This window comes from Microcaecilia unicolor, chromosome 9 (assembly GCF_901765095.1).
Source record: "Microcaecilia unicolor chromosome 9, aMicUni1.1, whole genome shotgun sequence".
NCBI lineage: Eukaryota > Metazoa > Chordata > Amphibia > Gymnophiona > Siphonopidae > Microcaecilia > Microcaecilia unicolor.
In genome coordinates this window covers 5,626,238-5,639,715 of record NC_044039.1, presented here as the reverse complement: position 1 = coordinate 5,639,715, position 13,478 = coordinate 5,626,238, and the positions used below count along the sequence as shown (strand labels likewise).

The 13,478-nt window shown below is 43.7% G+C and overlaps 1 protein-coding gene across 1 annotated transcript in view; it reads left to right on the top strand.

Moving 5' to 3' along the window:
- The window catches only part of VWF (von Willebrand factor), a 235,651-nt gene that overhangs the window by 114,526 nt on the left and 107,647 nt on the right, over positions 1 to 13,478 (top strand). The window contains exons 31-33 of the mRNA XM_030215570.1: positions 8,099 to 8,242; positions 8,897 to 9,061; positions 13,001 to 13,044. Of these exons, the coding sequence (XP_030071430.1) occupies positions 8,099 to 8,242; positions 8,897 to 9,061; positions 13,001 to 13,044 (353 nt within the window). The remainder of the gene's footprint in view (positions 1 to 8,098; positions 8,243 to 8,896; positions 9,062 to 13,000; positions 13,045 to 13,478) is intronic.

The following is a 13,478-nucleotide window of genomic DNA, read 5'->3' as shown; positions in this document are numbered from 1 at the left end:
TGAGTGGAGTTGAACGGGTAGATGTGAAGCGTCTGTTCACGCTTTCCAAAAATACTAGGACTAGGGGGCATGCGATGAAGCTACAATATAGTAAATTTAAAACGAATCGGAGAAAAGTTTTCTTCACTCAACATGTAATTAAACTCTGGAATTCGTTGCCATAGAATGTGGTAAAGGCAGTTAGCTTAACGGAGTTTTAAAAAGGTTTGGACGGCTTCCTAAAGGAAAAGTCCATAGACCGTTATTAAATGGACTTGGGGAAAATCCACTATTTCTGGGATAAGCAGTATAAAATGTTTTGTACATTTTGGGGATCTTGCCAGGTATTTGTGACCTGGATTGGCCACTGTTGGAAACAGGATGCTGGGCTCGATGGACCTTTGGTCTTTCCCAGTATGGTAATACTTATGTACTTATTATCAATTCAAGATTAAATCAACAATGAACGTGAGATGATATACTTGATCATGATATTTCTTTGGTGTTTCTGAGACACAGACCTTAAAAGTCTGCCCGGCACTGTCCTCACATTTCAATTTACGGGAGTGTCCGTCTAAGCCCTTCCCAGCTTCTGAATGTCTAGAATACTAGCACTTACCCCAAAGCCAGGTACGTAATTCTGGGCATGGATCAAGATACGCGTGTGAAGTAATTGGCCAACTTGGTGATAACAATTAATAATTGGCATTAAGAAGCGCTGATTGGCACTAATTGCTGGTTACATGTGTACCTGCCCTGCGCCCCTAGTCTATAACCTGTGCACCTAATTCATCTCATGCTCAACTGTTAAGAGGCATTGGTGGGTCATAAGTATTTACCGTACTGTCCTCCTCGATCACTCAGATCTGCACAACACAATCAATTTGTTGTTCCTAGTTACCGAATCATTATGCCTGAACATATTAGGCGTTCAGTTTTCTCTGTTCAGGGTCTTCTTCTATGGAATAATCTTTCACGTTCTTTAAGATTGGAAACTTCTCTAACCAAATTCAAAATAAATGTGAAAACACATTTACTTAAAGATGCATACGATTAATTCATTGTTTTTCTTTTTTCTTCCTTCTGGAGAACTCTGAATAGTTCGTCATCCCTTCCGTTTTTTGTTCTGTCCCGTCCCCCCGCTGTCCTATTATTAATGGATTTACTCTTTCTTCCCTCCTTATTCTCCGGTCTTGTCATTGTTTATATATTGGTGGTTCTCTCTATGTTTATTTGTGTTTTTAGATTGTAAACCACCCTGAAGTCTCTAAGGGCGGGGTAGCAAATATAATAAAACTTGGAAACTTGGAAACCAACCTTTGACAGTCATAAATGCTCATGACTGAAGTTAGGCTCAAAAGTGACTTTGGTATTACATAGTAAAATAGTAGATGACGGCAGAAAAAGACCTGCACGGTCCACCCAGTCTGCCCAATAAGATAAACTCACATGTATTCTGGAGAGACAGTTCCACGTGGAACTGCCTTTATAAAATTTGCGTTGGTGCACAAGATCCTGGTGCATATCTTTGGCCTCCCAACAGAATTATCCCCTTAGAGCATAAGTGCACTTACGTAGTGCGTAAACGCTAGGGGGCAAATACACTACTACTACTACTACTTAGCATTTCTATAGCGCTACTAGGGTTACGCAGCGCTGTACAAGTTAAAACATGGGGAAGGACAGTCCCTGCTCAAGAGAGCTTACAATCTAAAGGTAACAAACTATGTAGTCAGTGTAGTCAGTGTATCATGAATGGGGAAGGTGGTTAGGCGCCAAAAGCAAGGGAGAAGAGGTGGGTTTTGAGTAAGGACTTAAAGATGGGCAGGGAGGGCGCATGGTGTATGGGCTCGGGGAGTCTGTTCCAGGCATAAGGTGATGCGAGGCAGAAGGGACGGAGTCTGGAGTTAGCGGTGGTGGAGAAGGGTACAGATAGGAGTGATTTGTCCTGAGAGCGGAGGTTATGGGTGGGGACATAGGGGGAGAGGAGGGTAGAGAGGTAATGGGGGGCTGCAGATTGAGTGCATTTGAAGGTCATTAGGAGAAGCTTGAACTGAATACGGTAGTGAATCGGGAGCCAGTGAAGCGACTTGAGGAGAGGGGTGATATGAGAGTATCGGTTCACGTGGTAGATAAGACGTGCAGCGGAATTTTGGACAGATTGAAGGGGGGATAGGTGGCTAAGCGGGAGACCAGCAAGGAGAAGGTTGCAATAGTCAAGACGAGAGGTAACGAGTGAGTGGACGAGGGTTCGGGTGGTCTGTTCAGAGAGGAATGGGCGGATTTTGCTAATATTATAGAGGAAGAATATATGGGAGGAGCATAGGTGGGACATGGGCGGGGCTTTGTTATGGGAGTAACTTATTACTACTACTACTATTTAGCATTTCTATAGCGCTACAAGGCATACGCAGCGCTGCACAACTTATGTAAGTTATGCTTGTCCCTGCTGCATTTACCTGCCTGCTGTTATGCCAGGTCAACAGCTGATATAACTGCAGGTGCATAAACATTAAACCCGCTGGTACAGGGTTATGCCAATATTCCGTAAGGGAGCCTGGGCACCGCATCTATCATGCATCCTTAGGGTGCCCAAATGGAGACACCCAGTTGTAGAATAGCCCACAGTGTTTTCTGTGTATGGAGAGTTATCACATACAGATATTCATTGTTGGAAACGTGCCTGGGAGCTATTGGAAGCCCTCCTGTGAAGTGCATCCATACAAGTATTGTCACCTGCCATCTTTCCTATCGTCACTGGATGGCGCTATTGCTTTGTGCAAAAGTGTGCGGTGTCTTAATACTGACTTGATTTTGTTAGACCTCTAATGCAAACAGGATCCCAAACTATTTTGTTCTTACACTACAGAAACACGCATACAGCCACCTATAGGGTATTTGATATTTTATCTGTGTAACAGTTCTCAGAGGAAAGAGAAAAAAAAATCTTATCTTGTTTTATTAGCGAATTGCAATGCTGCAACCTGAAACGTGAAAGAAGTAACTAACTTGTTAGTCTCACTCACACACACAAGGATTGACTCGGGCTGCACATACTGCAGCGGGACATGTTTATCCACTCCTACCCTAGCTGAGATAATATTTAACCATCTCTCTGACCTCATGTGCAACTTTCTTCAAATCAGTCACCTTACTTTCTAATTCTTCCTACTTTCTTACTCATCTATATGTTACAACTTTGCCTTACCCTTCTCACTACCAATTATAATGTTCTAGTACATATTGTGTTGTCATTGCAAGTAGTATACCATGCCATACTTTGTATTTTTAAAATGTTTTTACTGCAGTTAATTGTCTATTGCTCATGTTTGATCTATTCTTACTGTACACCACCTTGAGTGAATTCCTTCAAAAAGGCGGTAAATAAATCCTAATAAATAAATAAGTTTAACACAAGTGATTTATTAATACTCATGACTATGAGGTTTACAATTGTTTGTGATGGTACAATTACAGGGGACCTAACAGTGTGTGAAGCTCTGGTCATATCATCTCCAAAAAGATAAAGTGAAACTGGGAAAGGTTCAAGGAAAGAACAGCTCCCATATGAGGAAAAGTTAAAGAGGTTGGGACTCTTCAGATTGGAGAGGAGATGATTGAGGGGGGGGGGGGGGTATGATAGAAGTCTATAAAATCATGAGCATGGGGGAACAGGTAAAGAACAGATAGAAATGTATACCTTTAAAATGTGCCAGGACTAGGACATATTTTAGGTAACTAACAGGTTACAGATCTGGGCAACTCACTTAACCCTCCATTGCCCCATGTAAGCCGCATTGAGCCTGCCATGAGTGGGAAAGCGCAGGGTACAAATGTAACAAAAATAAAATAGATACTATTGGAGATTCTACATGGAATGTTGCTATTCCACTAGCAACATTCCATGTAGAAGGCTGCGCAGGCTTCTGTTTCTGTGAGTCTGACGTCCTGTGCAGGACGTCAGACTCACAGAAGCAGAAGCCTGCGCGGCCACATTGGTGATCTGCAAGGGCCGACTTCTACATGGAATGTTGCTAGTGGAATAGCAACATTCCATGTAGAATCTCAAATAGTAGCAACAGTGGAGGAGTGGCCTAGTGGTTAGGGTGGTGGAGGAGTGGCCTAGTGGTTAGGGTGGTGGACTTTGGTCCTCAGCAACTGAGTTCGATTTCCACTTCAGGCACAGGTAGCTCCTTGTGACTCTGGGCAACTCAGTTAACCCTCCATTGCCCTATGTAAGCCGCATTGAGCCTGCCATGAGTGGGAAAGCGCAGGGTACAAATGTAACAAAAATAAAATAGATACTATTGGAGATTCTACATGGAATGTTGCTACTATTGGAGATTCTACATGGAATGTTGCTATTCCACTAGCAACATTCCATGTAGAAGGCTGCGCAGGCTTCTGTTTCTGTGAGTCTGACGTCCTGCATGTACGTGCAGGACGTCAGACTCACAGAAGCAGAAGCCTGCGCGGCCACATTGGTGATCTGCAAGGGCCGACTTCTACATGGAATGTTGCTAGTGGAATAGCAACATTCCATGTAGAATCTCAAATAGTAGCAACAGTGGAGGAGTGGCCTAGTGGTTAGGGTGGTGGACTTTGGTCCTGGGGAACTGAGGAACTGAGTTGGATTCCCACTTCAGGCACAGGCAGCTCCTTGTGACTCTGGGCAAGTCACTTAACCCTCCATTGCCCCATGTAAGCCGCTTTGAGCCTGCCATGAGTGGGAAAGCGCAGGGTACAAATGTAATAAAAATAAATAAATAAAATAAATGTTGCCAGAGGGTGAGGTAAAAGGCATCTAAAATAGCTGGAGAAAGTCCACAAACAATTATTGTGCAAGTAAACCTCAGAAAACTACTGCTCAGCTCAGGGTGGAGTTGTGATCTCTTCTCTGGCTACTTCCTAGGGAGCCAAATTGACCACTGTTTGAGACAGGATGCTGGGCCGGATGGACTTTTTGGTCTGATCTAGCTCTGCACATCTTATGGTGGCTGCTACCTTTTTAAAATCTTTAGTTAAGCATTAAGAAACGTGTAGATAGAGTAAAGCAGGAAAACTGTTTGTGCAGGTGGACCAATAGCCATGTGAAGGTAGAGCAAGAAAGGGATGGAAGCAGCAGGGCTAGTCCTACCATGAGGCAGACTAGGCATTACATAAGTACATAAGTAATGCCACACTGGGAAAAGACCAAGGGTCCATCGAGCCCAGCATCCTGTCCACGACAGCGGCCAATCCAGGCCAAGGGCATCTACTACTACTACTACTATTTAACATTTCTAGAGCGCTACAAAGTGTACGCAGCGCTGTACAAACACAGAAGAAAGACAGTCCCTGCTCAAAGAGCTTACAATCTAATAGACAAAAAGTAAAGCATCTGGCAAGCTTCCAAACGTACAAACATTCTAAACATGGTATTCCTGGAATTGTGCATTTTTCCTAAGTCCATTTAGTAGTGGTTTTGTGGACTTGTCCTTTAGGAAACCGTCTAACCCCTTTTTAAACTCTGCTAAGCTAACCGCCTTCACCACGTTCCCCAGCAACAAATTCCAGAGTTTAATTATGCGTTGGGTGAAGAAAACTTTTCTCCGATTTGTTTTAAATTCACCTAGGGTAGCACAATTATGTGGGTGGCACTGGTGCAACTAACCAGCAGCACTGAAAAGCAATGATAGTGGCATGAAACCTTTGAGTACAAAGGTATCCTCAAAATCTGCGGCATACTGCACCCTCCGAAAAAAGGAAGTTTATGCCAAGGGATGGCACATGCACATGTGCTCAAAGGCCCCAGCCACATTGACTGTCCATTACTGCTATAGGTGGAGGTAGGGTGGTGGCAGCAGTGAGAAGAAGAGGGGGCAGGACTGGTTGGGGAGAATGAAAGATGGGAAGATACTGATATTGAGGGGGTATAGAAGAGAAGGAAAATATTGAACATGGTAAGAGTAGGAAGAGTAGGGAAGAGAAGGGGAGGGAGATGCTAGACACAGGGAGGAAGGAAGAGAAGAAAAGGGAATATGCTGGACTATGGGGGAAGGGAAGATGCTAGATGGGTAAAGGAGATGCTGGATACAGGGGTTAGGGAAGGGAAAAATGTTGTAGATGGAGGGTAGGAAAGTGAAGAAGAGATGCTGGACAAGGGGTGGAAGAGAAGGGGAGATGATGGATATGGGGAGTAGGGAAGGAGAAATGATGGACACAGGGAGCAAAGATTAAAATGGGAGATGCTGGACAAGAGAGGGTAGGAAAAAGGAGAGATGCTGGACACAGTTCATGGGGAAAAGCATGAGGGGGAATTGGGGAGAAGCTGGGGAAAGAGAGAAAGAGATGGGGAATGGTAAGATTGGGGTGAGTGGAGAAAAACAACTGTAGGTTAAGGCAGGTCATGGGCATGACAGAGGCAGAATGGAGGTATGGCCAGCTGTGACAGTCTGATAGTGCAGTTGCTATCTCAACTGTCCCAACATGAAGCTACTGCACTTCACCCCTTTCTGATCCCCTCCTTGAGCTCAAGCACCCCCTTCACATCCTCTGCCAAACACAAGTATCACTGTAGCTAGGCAATCGGTATTGCGGTTCTCCTCTTTATAGTTTGCTGAATCACTAATCAAGGGGGTGAGGCAGCATTTTTTTATAAACTGATGTAAAGTACAACTGTTCTTACCTGTACTTTGGAAATACTGTACAGTATATTGATAGCTGACTGCTATGCAGAAATGTGAAGATAAGGCTTTGCTATTGTTCATTTTTTCGTATTTATAAGTAAGGAGGGGCTTAATTCACGCCAAGTTACATGTTGGTATTTTCGTGTCTCTAGAGGGCTTGCAATCTAAGTTTATACCTGAGGCAATGGAGGGTTAATCCCTTCATTCTATAATGCGTCCCTTAAAGTTAGGCACTGGGTTATAGGATGCTAGCATTTCAGCATGTGACTGTTACAGTTAGAAGTGTAGGTGATAGCTGAGTACTCAGTGGTGAATTCTATAATTTAGTGCGTAAATGCAAGGGGGCATTCACATGGGAAAGAGCATGGGTGGGGCATGGGTGTGTCCAGAATTTTTGCATGTAACTTACAGAATATTCTAAGTAACATGTTAAGATGCCACATTTAGGTGTGCGCATTTACACCTGCTGTTGGCATGGTGTAAGGGGTGTGCCTAAATCCAGGCACATAGATGCCAAACTCTGCTAGTATTCTACATTCATGTAAGTGCTCAAATAAAATAGGCTGACAGCCCCATAATTTGGGCACCTAAATTGTAGCATCCAGCTATAGAATTGCCCCCTCTATGACTCGTCCAAGGTCACAAGGAGCAGCAATGGGATTTGAAGTGGGTTTCCCTGGGGTTCAGCCCACTGTTCTAACCATTAGGTGTGGAGGAGTAGCCTAGTGGTTAGTGCAGTGGACTTTGATCCTGGGGAACTGAGTTCGATTCCCATTGCAGCTCCTTGTGACTCTGGCCAAGTCACTTAACCCTCCATTACCCCAGGTACAAATAAGTACCTATATACTATGTAAACCGCTTTGAATGTAGTTGCAAAAACCTCAGAAAGGCGGTATATCAAGTCCCATTTCCCCTTCTAACCATTAGGATATTCCTCCACCCCTTGGCTTGATATTTTCAAGCATTAACCTCAGTAGATATATTGAGAATGGGGAGGGTCACTGGGGTGGTGTGATGACCAATATTTTGTCCAAAGTAGCATCGGCTACTAGAGGTCTTGGGGCAAGGCTGGAGATTGTTTTGTTTGGTCATCTCCAACCAAAAGGATGTCCAGCTGCCCCTGATCTGTATTGTACTTTAAAACGTGTGGTTTACCAGTTAGTTTAGCAGCCTCCGAACAAGAGAAGTCGGGGTTCCAACCTGTCTTTTCCCTTTGATGTTCCTAGTGAACTTCACTTCTCATGAACAAAGTTAGGGCTAGAATTATACACATTAGTAAGTCTAGCCCTTATCTTCTAAGCCCTCTTGGATATGAATCTACTTGTATTTATCTCATCTTGACCTTGGGTTTTGAAAAGAAAGTAATGAAATGTAATCTCAAGGTTAAGATATAAATGTAACAATATTTTTACCTGGTTTCTGACTCTGACTTTTCACTTGCTCCTGTCCAGGGGATGCCGTGTTGTTTGCTGTCCAGAATGCCATGTCAGAAGCTCATGGAGGGAGACCCAATGCAACGAAGATAGCTGTTATAATTATATCAGACAAGTCTTTGGATTCAGTACACACTGCAGCACACACTGCAGGCCTAAACAGTAAATATTTATTGCATGCTCTTCTCTCCTTTGAAGGCTATATGAAGTATTAAAGTATTACATGTAATGCCAATTACCAGCAGCAAAGCGTTTTAGCGCAAGATAAGAAAAGTCCCGACCTTGAGACAGCAGTGTGAAACGCTGGACAATGTCATTCTGGTGACTACTCTTTTCTGCTGGTGAACTCTAAATAAGTACATTTCACGTTGTTAAAAATATTATAAGAAATGAAAGGGTGGTACTTTTGCACTTACGTAAATTGTGGTGTGTTTTTTTTTTTTTGCCAATAATGAAGAGTTATTATGCTTTGATGCTTTTTCCACCCGCTTTTTACTTTGTTTAAATCTATAGATTTACTTCACAGACTTGAATATTTATTGAGGATTGTATTGAATATATGTAGTTGGTTATTCCATCTAAGTGTCGTTCCAAATATATTGCTTTCATTGAGTTTTCTCTGCACCAGAGCCCGTGACACAACTCAAGGATGATTTATTGTTCTTGCATATTAGTTTTCCGCATGGCTCTTAGATGAAGTGCTTTCTTTTTACTTATAGTTCAAAGATTTTTTTATTCTGCACTACCAGATTGGCATCTCAAAGTACTGCTGTTGTGTTTTTCCATTATCTTTGATCCATCGTTTCTCATTCTTAGGAGTGTCGGTGTTTCCTATTGGAGTTGGCAATAGGTACGATGAAGAAGAACTAAACTTTCTAGCAGGTCATTCTCCCAAGGATAAGGTCATTAAACTCAACCGAATGGAAGACCTGCCTATCATGGTCAGCCTGAGCAATGAGTTTGTCAATAAACTTTGTACAGGTAATTGTGCCTTACCTTCTAACTTGAGACGAAGGGGGTGAAATTATCAATGTTGACTACTGTTAAGGCGTGTTATTTTACTGTTAACCCCAGTTATAAGTAACTAGGTTTAATTGAACAAAATGGGATCTGTGCTAAAATAGCACAATTTAGTGGTTAAAAAAACCAAAACAAACAACCAACACACACATCTTAATGATAGCCCACACTGATATCTTTCCCCCTAAAGCAAGTCAAAGGATGATGGAAGTTTTAGATCACTCTTCATTGTTATGTGTGCTGTAGAAATTCGTAAACAAGTTGTGGGTGATTAGGTTTTTACTGAACTTATTCAGTCTGGATTCACTGGTGGACTGATATTTAAATGGGCATATGATCAGTGAATGTATAATTCTGCTATCTATTTATTTTCAGTAGCTGTACAGATGGTTAGTGTCAGGCTGAAAACCCTTCTAAGTGACCCAACAAGGTTCCTTTAGTGAAGGGCCAGAGAGAGGGTGGTGTGTGGGCTGTGCTGAGAAATTCTCCCAACTGCTGACTGGATAAGTTATCCTAAGTAGTCAGCGCTGGTACTCACCTCAAGGACAGCCTGAAAACCATTATTTCAAGCAGGCCTTTTTTCATTAGGACATAGCTTCCCAAAAGGGGTCACAAATCCCACATTTGGAATTGCAACCATCATTATTCTGTACCTGTCCGTGTGTGCGGGGGGGTCACACAATTTTATTTGGTCACAATCGAGGGGTCACAGCCACGAAACGATTGATAAGCACTACGCTAGGATCACCCTTGGGATACTAGACCCATAAATCTATGGCAAGGTAGTCCTGGAACGTTTTGGGCAATGGACCATGGACTTATGGTGATGAGTCAAGGGATGTTGGACAGATGAGGGGGGAGAAGCTCCTGATTGCTGGTAAATCCATAAATCATAGACCCGCAGTTGACTTTCTTCATGTTGTAAGGCAAATGTTTATTGGTTTGTTGGAATGTAATTATTTTATTTTCTATTGTATGTTGCATAATTTAGCTTTTGTCTTCTAAACCGCTTGGACAGCTTGACTTGATGAGTTGACTTTTCAAATAAACCTAAAAATGTTCTGATAACTGTAATGTAGTGATACTAAATAGACACGAATTTAAACTCTGCTCCCGGTGTTTTAATTATGGATATGTATTCATTTCAGCTCAAAATGACAGGACCCCCCCCCCCCACCCAAATATTGAGTTTTTACCTGTGTTGTGTATACAATTTCCAAATAGTAAGCACTATTTTTTTATTTATTAAAAAAAAATAACCTACACTATCTAGAAATTTTAGCAGGTTATAATAAAATCATTGACATAAAATGTCAACAAAAATGAATACACAACCCATCATCAAAAGACGTGATATAAAACCAAAAAAAAAAAAGCATGCTTTATAAATGTTGCAAGTAGCAGGCAACAAATTTGTCAGCTGAAAGTCTGAGTAAACAGATGGACTTTAAGATGTTTTCTGAATAATACAAAATGATTCCCCCACCTATTTGCAGGCTCAATGTGGCTTACATAGATTTGTTAACATTGTCATGTCAGGATATCAGATCAAATACAGTTAGTCACGTGTAGCGATTAGGAAGGGAAGAAAAGACGAAGGAAGAGAGTGATTAGGGTAGTTCTAGACGGTAAGCGTTCACAATTGAGTGGGTTGGTGGGGTGACTTAGTGAGGCTGTAGGTTCTCGTTGTAGGCCTTGTTGAAGACGAATGTCTTCAGAGATTTTCGAAAGATAGTTGTTTCGTTGATTGCTTTCAAGTCTGTTGGTAAATGCATTCCCTTACTGGTCAATATTCAGTCTGTGGCAGTGTTTTTAGCCCTGACATTGAATATTGGGGTCTGGTATGTGTCGCTGCCAAGATTTTCTAAGGACTCTTAAGGAGCTAAAGAAGAAAGGTTCTGAATACACAAGTACATCTTAGGTGGGATTACAACTTCAGTGTTTGTTTAAAAACCTACAAAGAGCTGGGGGTTTATTATTGTGTTTAGTAAGGAGTAAGAAAGGTGAGGGAGCCAATACATGAAACCATAGGTCTGCTAATCATTCTTTGTGTGCCCGGCCCCATTGTCCTGTACAGAAAACTGTGAAAATGTCACTGGCAGGACAGGAGTGACTGGAAAATCACCCTTGCATCCTGTTTCCCACTACTGATGTGTCAGGGGCGTAGCCAGACAGCAGATTTTGGGTGGGCCTAGACAAGAAGTGGGTGGGCATCTGTTCTCCCCCTCCCCAACCAACTTAAAAAAATATCTCAGCTGGCAGGAAAACACTGCTCTCTACCTTGGCAGCCTGCAGCAGGCATGCGCTGAAAACTGAGAATGCGCAGTTGCCAGTATCGGCAGCTTAGGAAGCTCAGACTTCTGAAGTGGAGAGCAATGTTTTCAGCACCATCAGGAGGAGGTCTTCAGCTGGCGGAGCTTGGGATCCCCACCAGCTACCACTAAATGTGTGCTGCTGTTGGGTGGGCCTGAGCCCTAAGTGGGTGGGCCCAGGCCCACCCAGGCCCACCTGTGGCTACGCCACTGGATGTGATCAGTGGGTTCTGGAGATTTAGAGGGAGGGGATGGAGGAGTGTGATGAAGAGGTGGTCCTGGAGGAGGATTTTTTGTTTGTTTATGCAAAGCCCAGACCTGATTTTTGTTTTGTTTCATTTTTATGTGTGTCCTATGTTTTCAACTTCTTGTTGCTGTTGTTTTTTTTTTTTAATTACCATTTCTAATAAACTAATGGAAAAAGAAAAAATTAATCCTGAAACAGAAATGACATCAACAAATGTCCTATGCTCATCCCTAGCTGCTCTACTCTGGAGACGCTCCATGCGGTGCATTTTGTAGATGTACAGCTCAAGGCCTTAGCTATGGGGGCCACTGGGGCCTGGGCTCCCACAGATTGGCTCTGGGGCCCCCAGTTTGTCTGGCAGGGGTCCCCAACCCTCGCCAGCAAAAATGTTGGTTCCACGCTGGTCTCACATTGCCTGGCACCCTGTCCTGCTTTCAGTCGCTGTGCACAGTGCGAGACCAGCGCGGGACCAACGCTTTAGCTGGCGGGGGTTGGGGACCCCCACCAGCCAAGGTACCTTCACAGTGGCAGTAGGGGGGGGGCAGAAGCGGTGGCAGGAGGGTGGCAGTAGGAAGGTGGTAGCAGCCACGGGGGAAGGATGGAAGTGACGGCGGGAGGGCGGTGGTGGGGAGGCGGGACAAAATGTGCCCCCCCACCCTGGGCTCTGGCCCCCCTCCCGTCGAGTTCTGGCTACGCCCCTGGTAGAGCTCTCTTAGCAGTGCTGAAGCTATTCAAGGTGTGTGTGTTGTGTATGTATCCCCTGTCAATCAATCTACATTTCCTTCCCTTCTCCCTCCTGCCCTCCACACACAGTCCGTCAGCTCTCCCTTCCCCTCCTTTCCCGGCCCCGCAAAGCCCTGCAATTCCATCTCTTCCTCCCCAACCTCCAGTCTTTGCCTGGGCAGCACCAGCAGCACTCATAGGCTGCATGTGGCCAGCACCGGGGTTTTTTCTCTGAACCAACCCGCCCCTTCTGACGCAACTTCCTGTTTTCTGAAGGGCAGGACGGTTCAGAACTTCAGAGAGAAAGTCCCAGTGCAGGGTGCAGGCCGCAGGCCGTAGGCAGCCTATGAGTGCTGCTGCTGCCCGGGTGAAGACTGTTAAAAATTCCTGGCTACGCCACTGTCTGTTAGTACAGAAAATCTATCCTGTTCTCCTTATTTTGTCCTAGTCTAACTGTACAGCAGTAATTTTTGTGCATGGGGCAAACTTGTTAGGCCCTGGCTATAGGCCTTATCTGCCTTCAGTTTCTATTTTTCTATGTTTATATGGAACAAAACCATTCTTGGTGTGAGATCTGATTATGCTTCGAAGTGAGGTGTCCTGTTTTTTACTTTGCAGAATTCATCAGAGTATGCATCGATGAGGAAGGGAATCAAAAGCAGGTGGGTACACACAAGACCCTGAGTACTGATCTTTCTTTGTAGGCACATAATGGGGAGAACGGCTTTTGAATGAGGTGCTCAGTCTGTTCTGTTTTCTGTCCTCCTAGATCAGATTGTGGCATTTGTGTAATGAAAGATGTTCAGGTTTCACTGGTTATTGCTGCCTAGCTGCAGAGGTGGACGCAGAGTTTCCTGGAAGAAGTGTGCATGAGTCAGGAGACAGTTTACTGTACAGATTAATGCACGTGGTTTATTGCTGTAGGACTTAAGCCATCACTGTGACATCAAATGCAAGTTAAGGCTGTTGCAGATGAAATCCTGCAGTGCAGTTACTCTACTGTGAGAGAGACTCTTGAAACATGTACCATCATAGAATTTAAAAGTAGGAAAACTGCCATAACTTCATTTATTGCAGCGAACGACTGTGTTTAAAA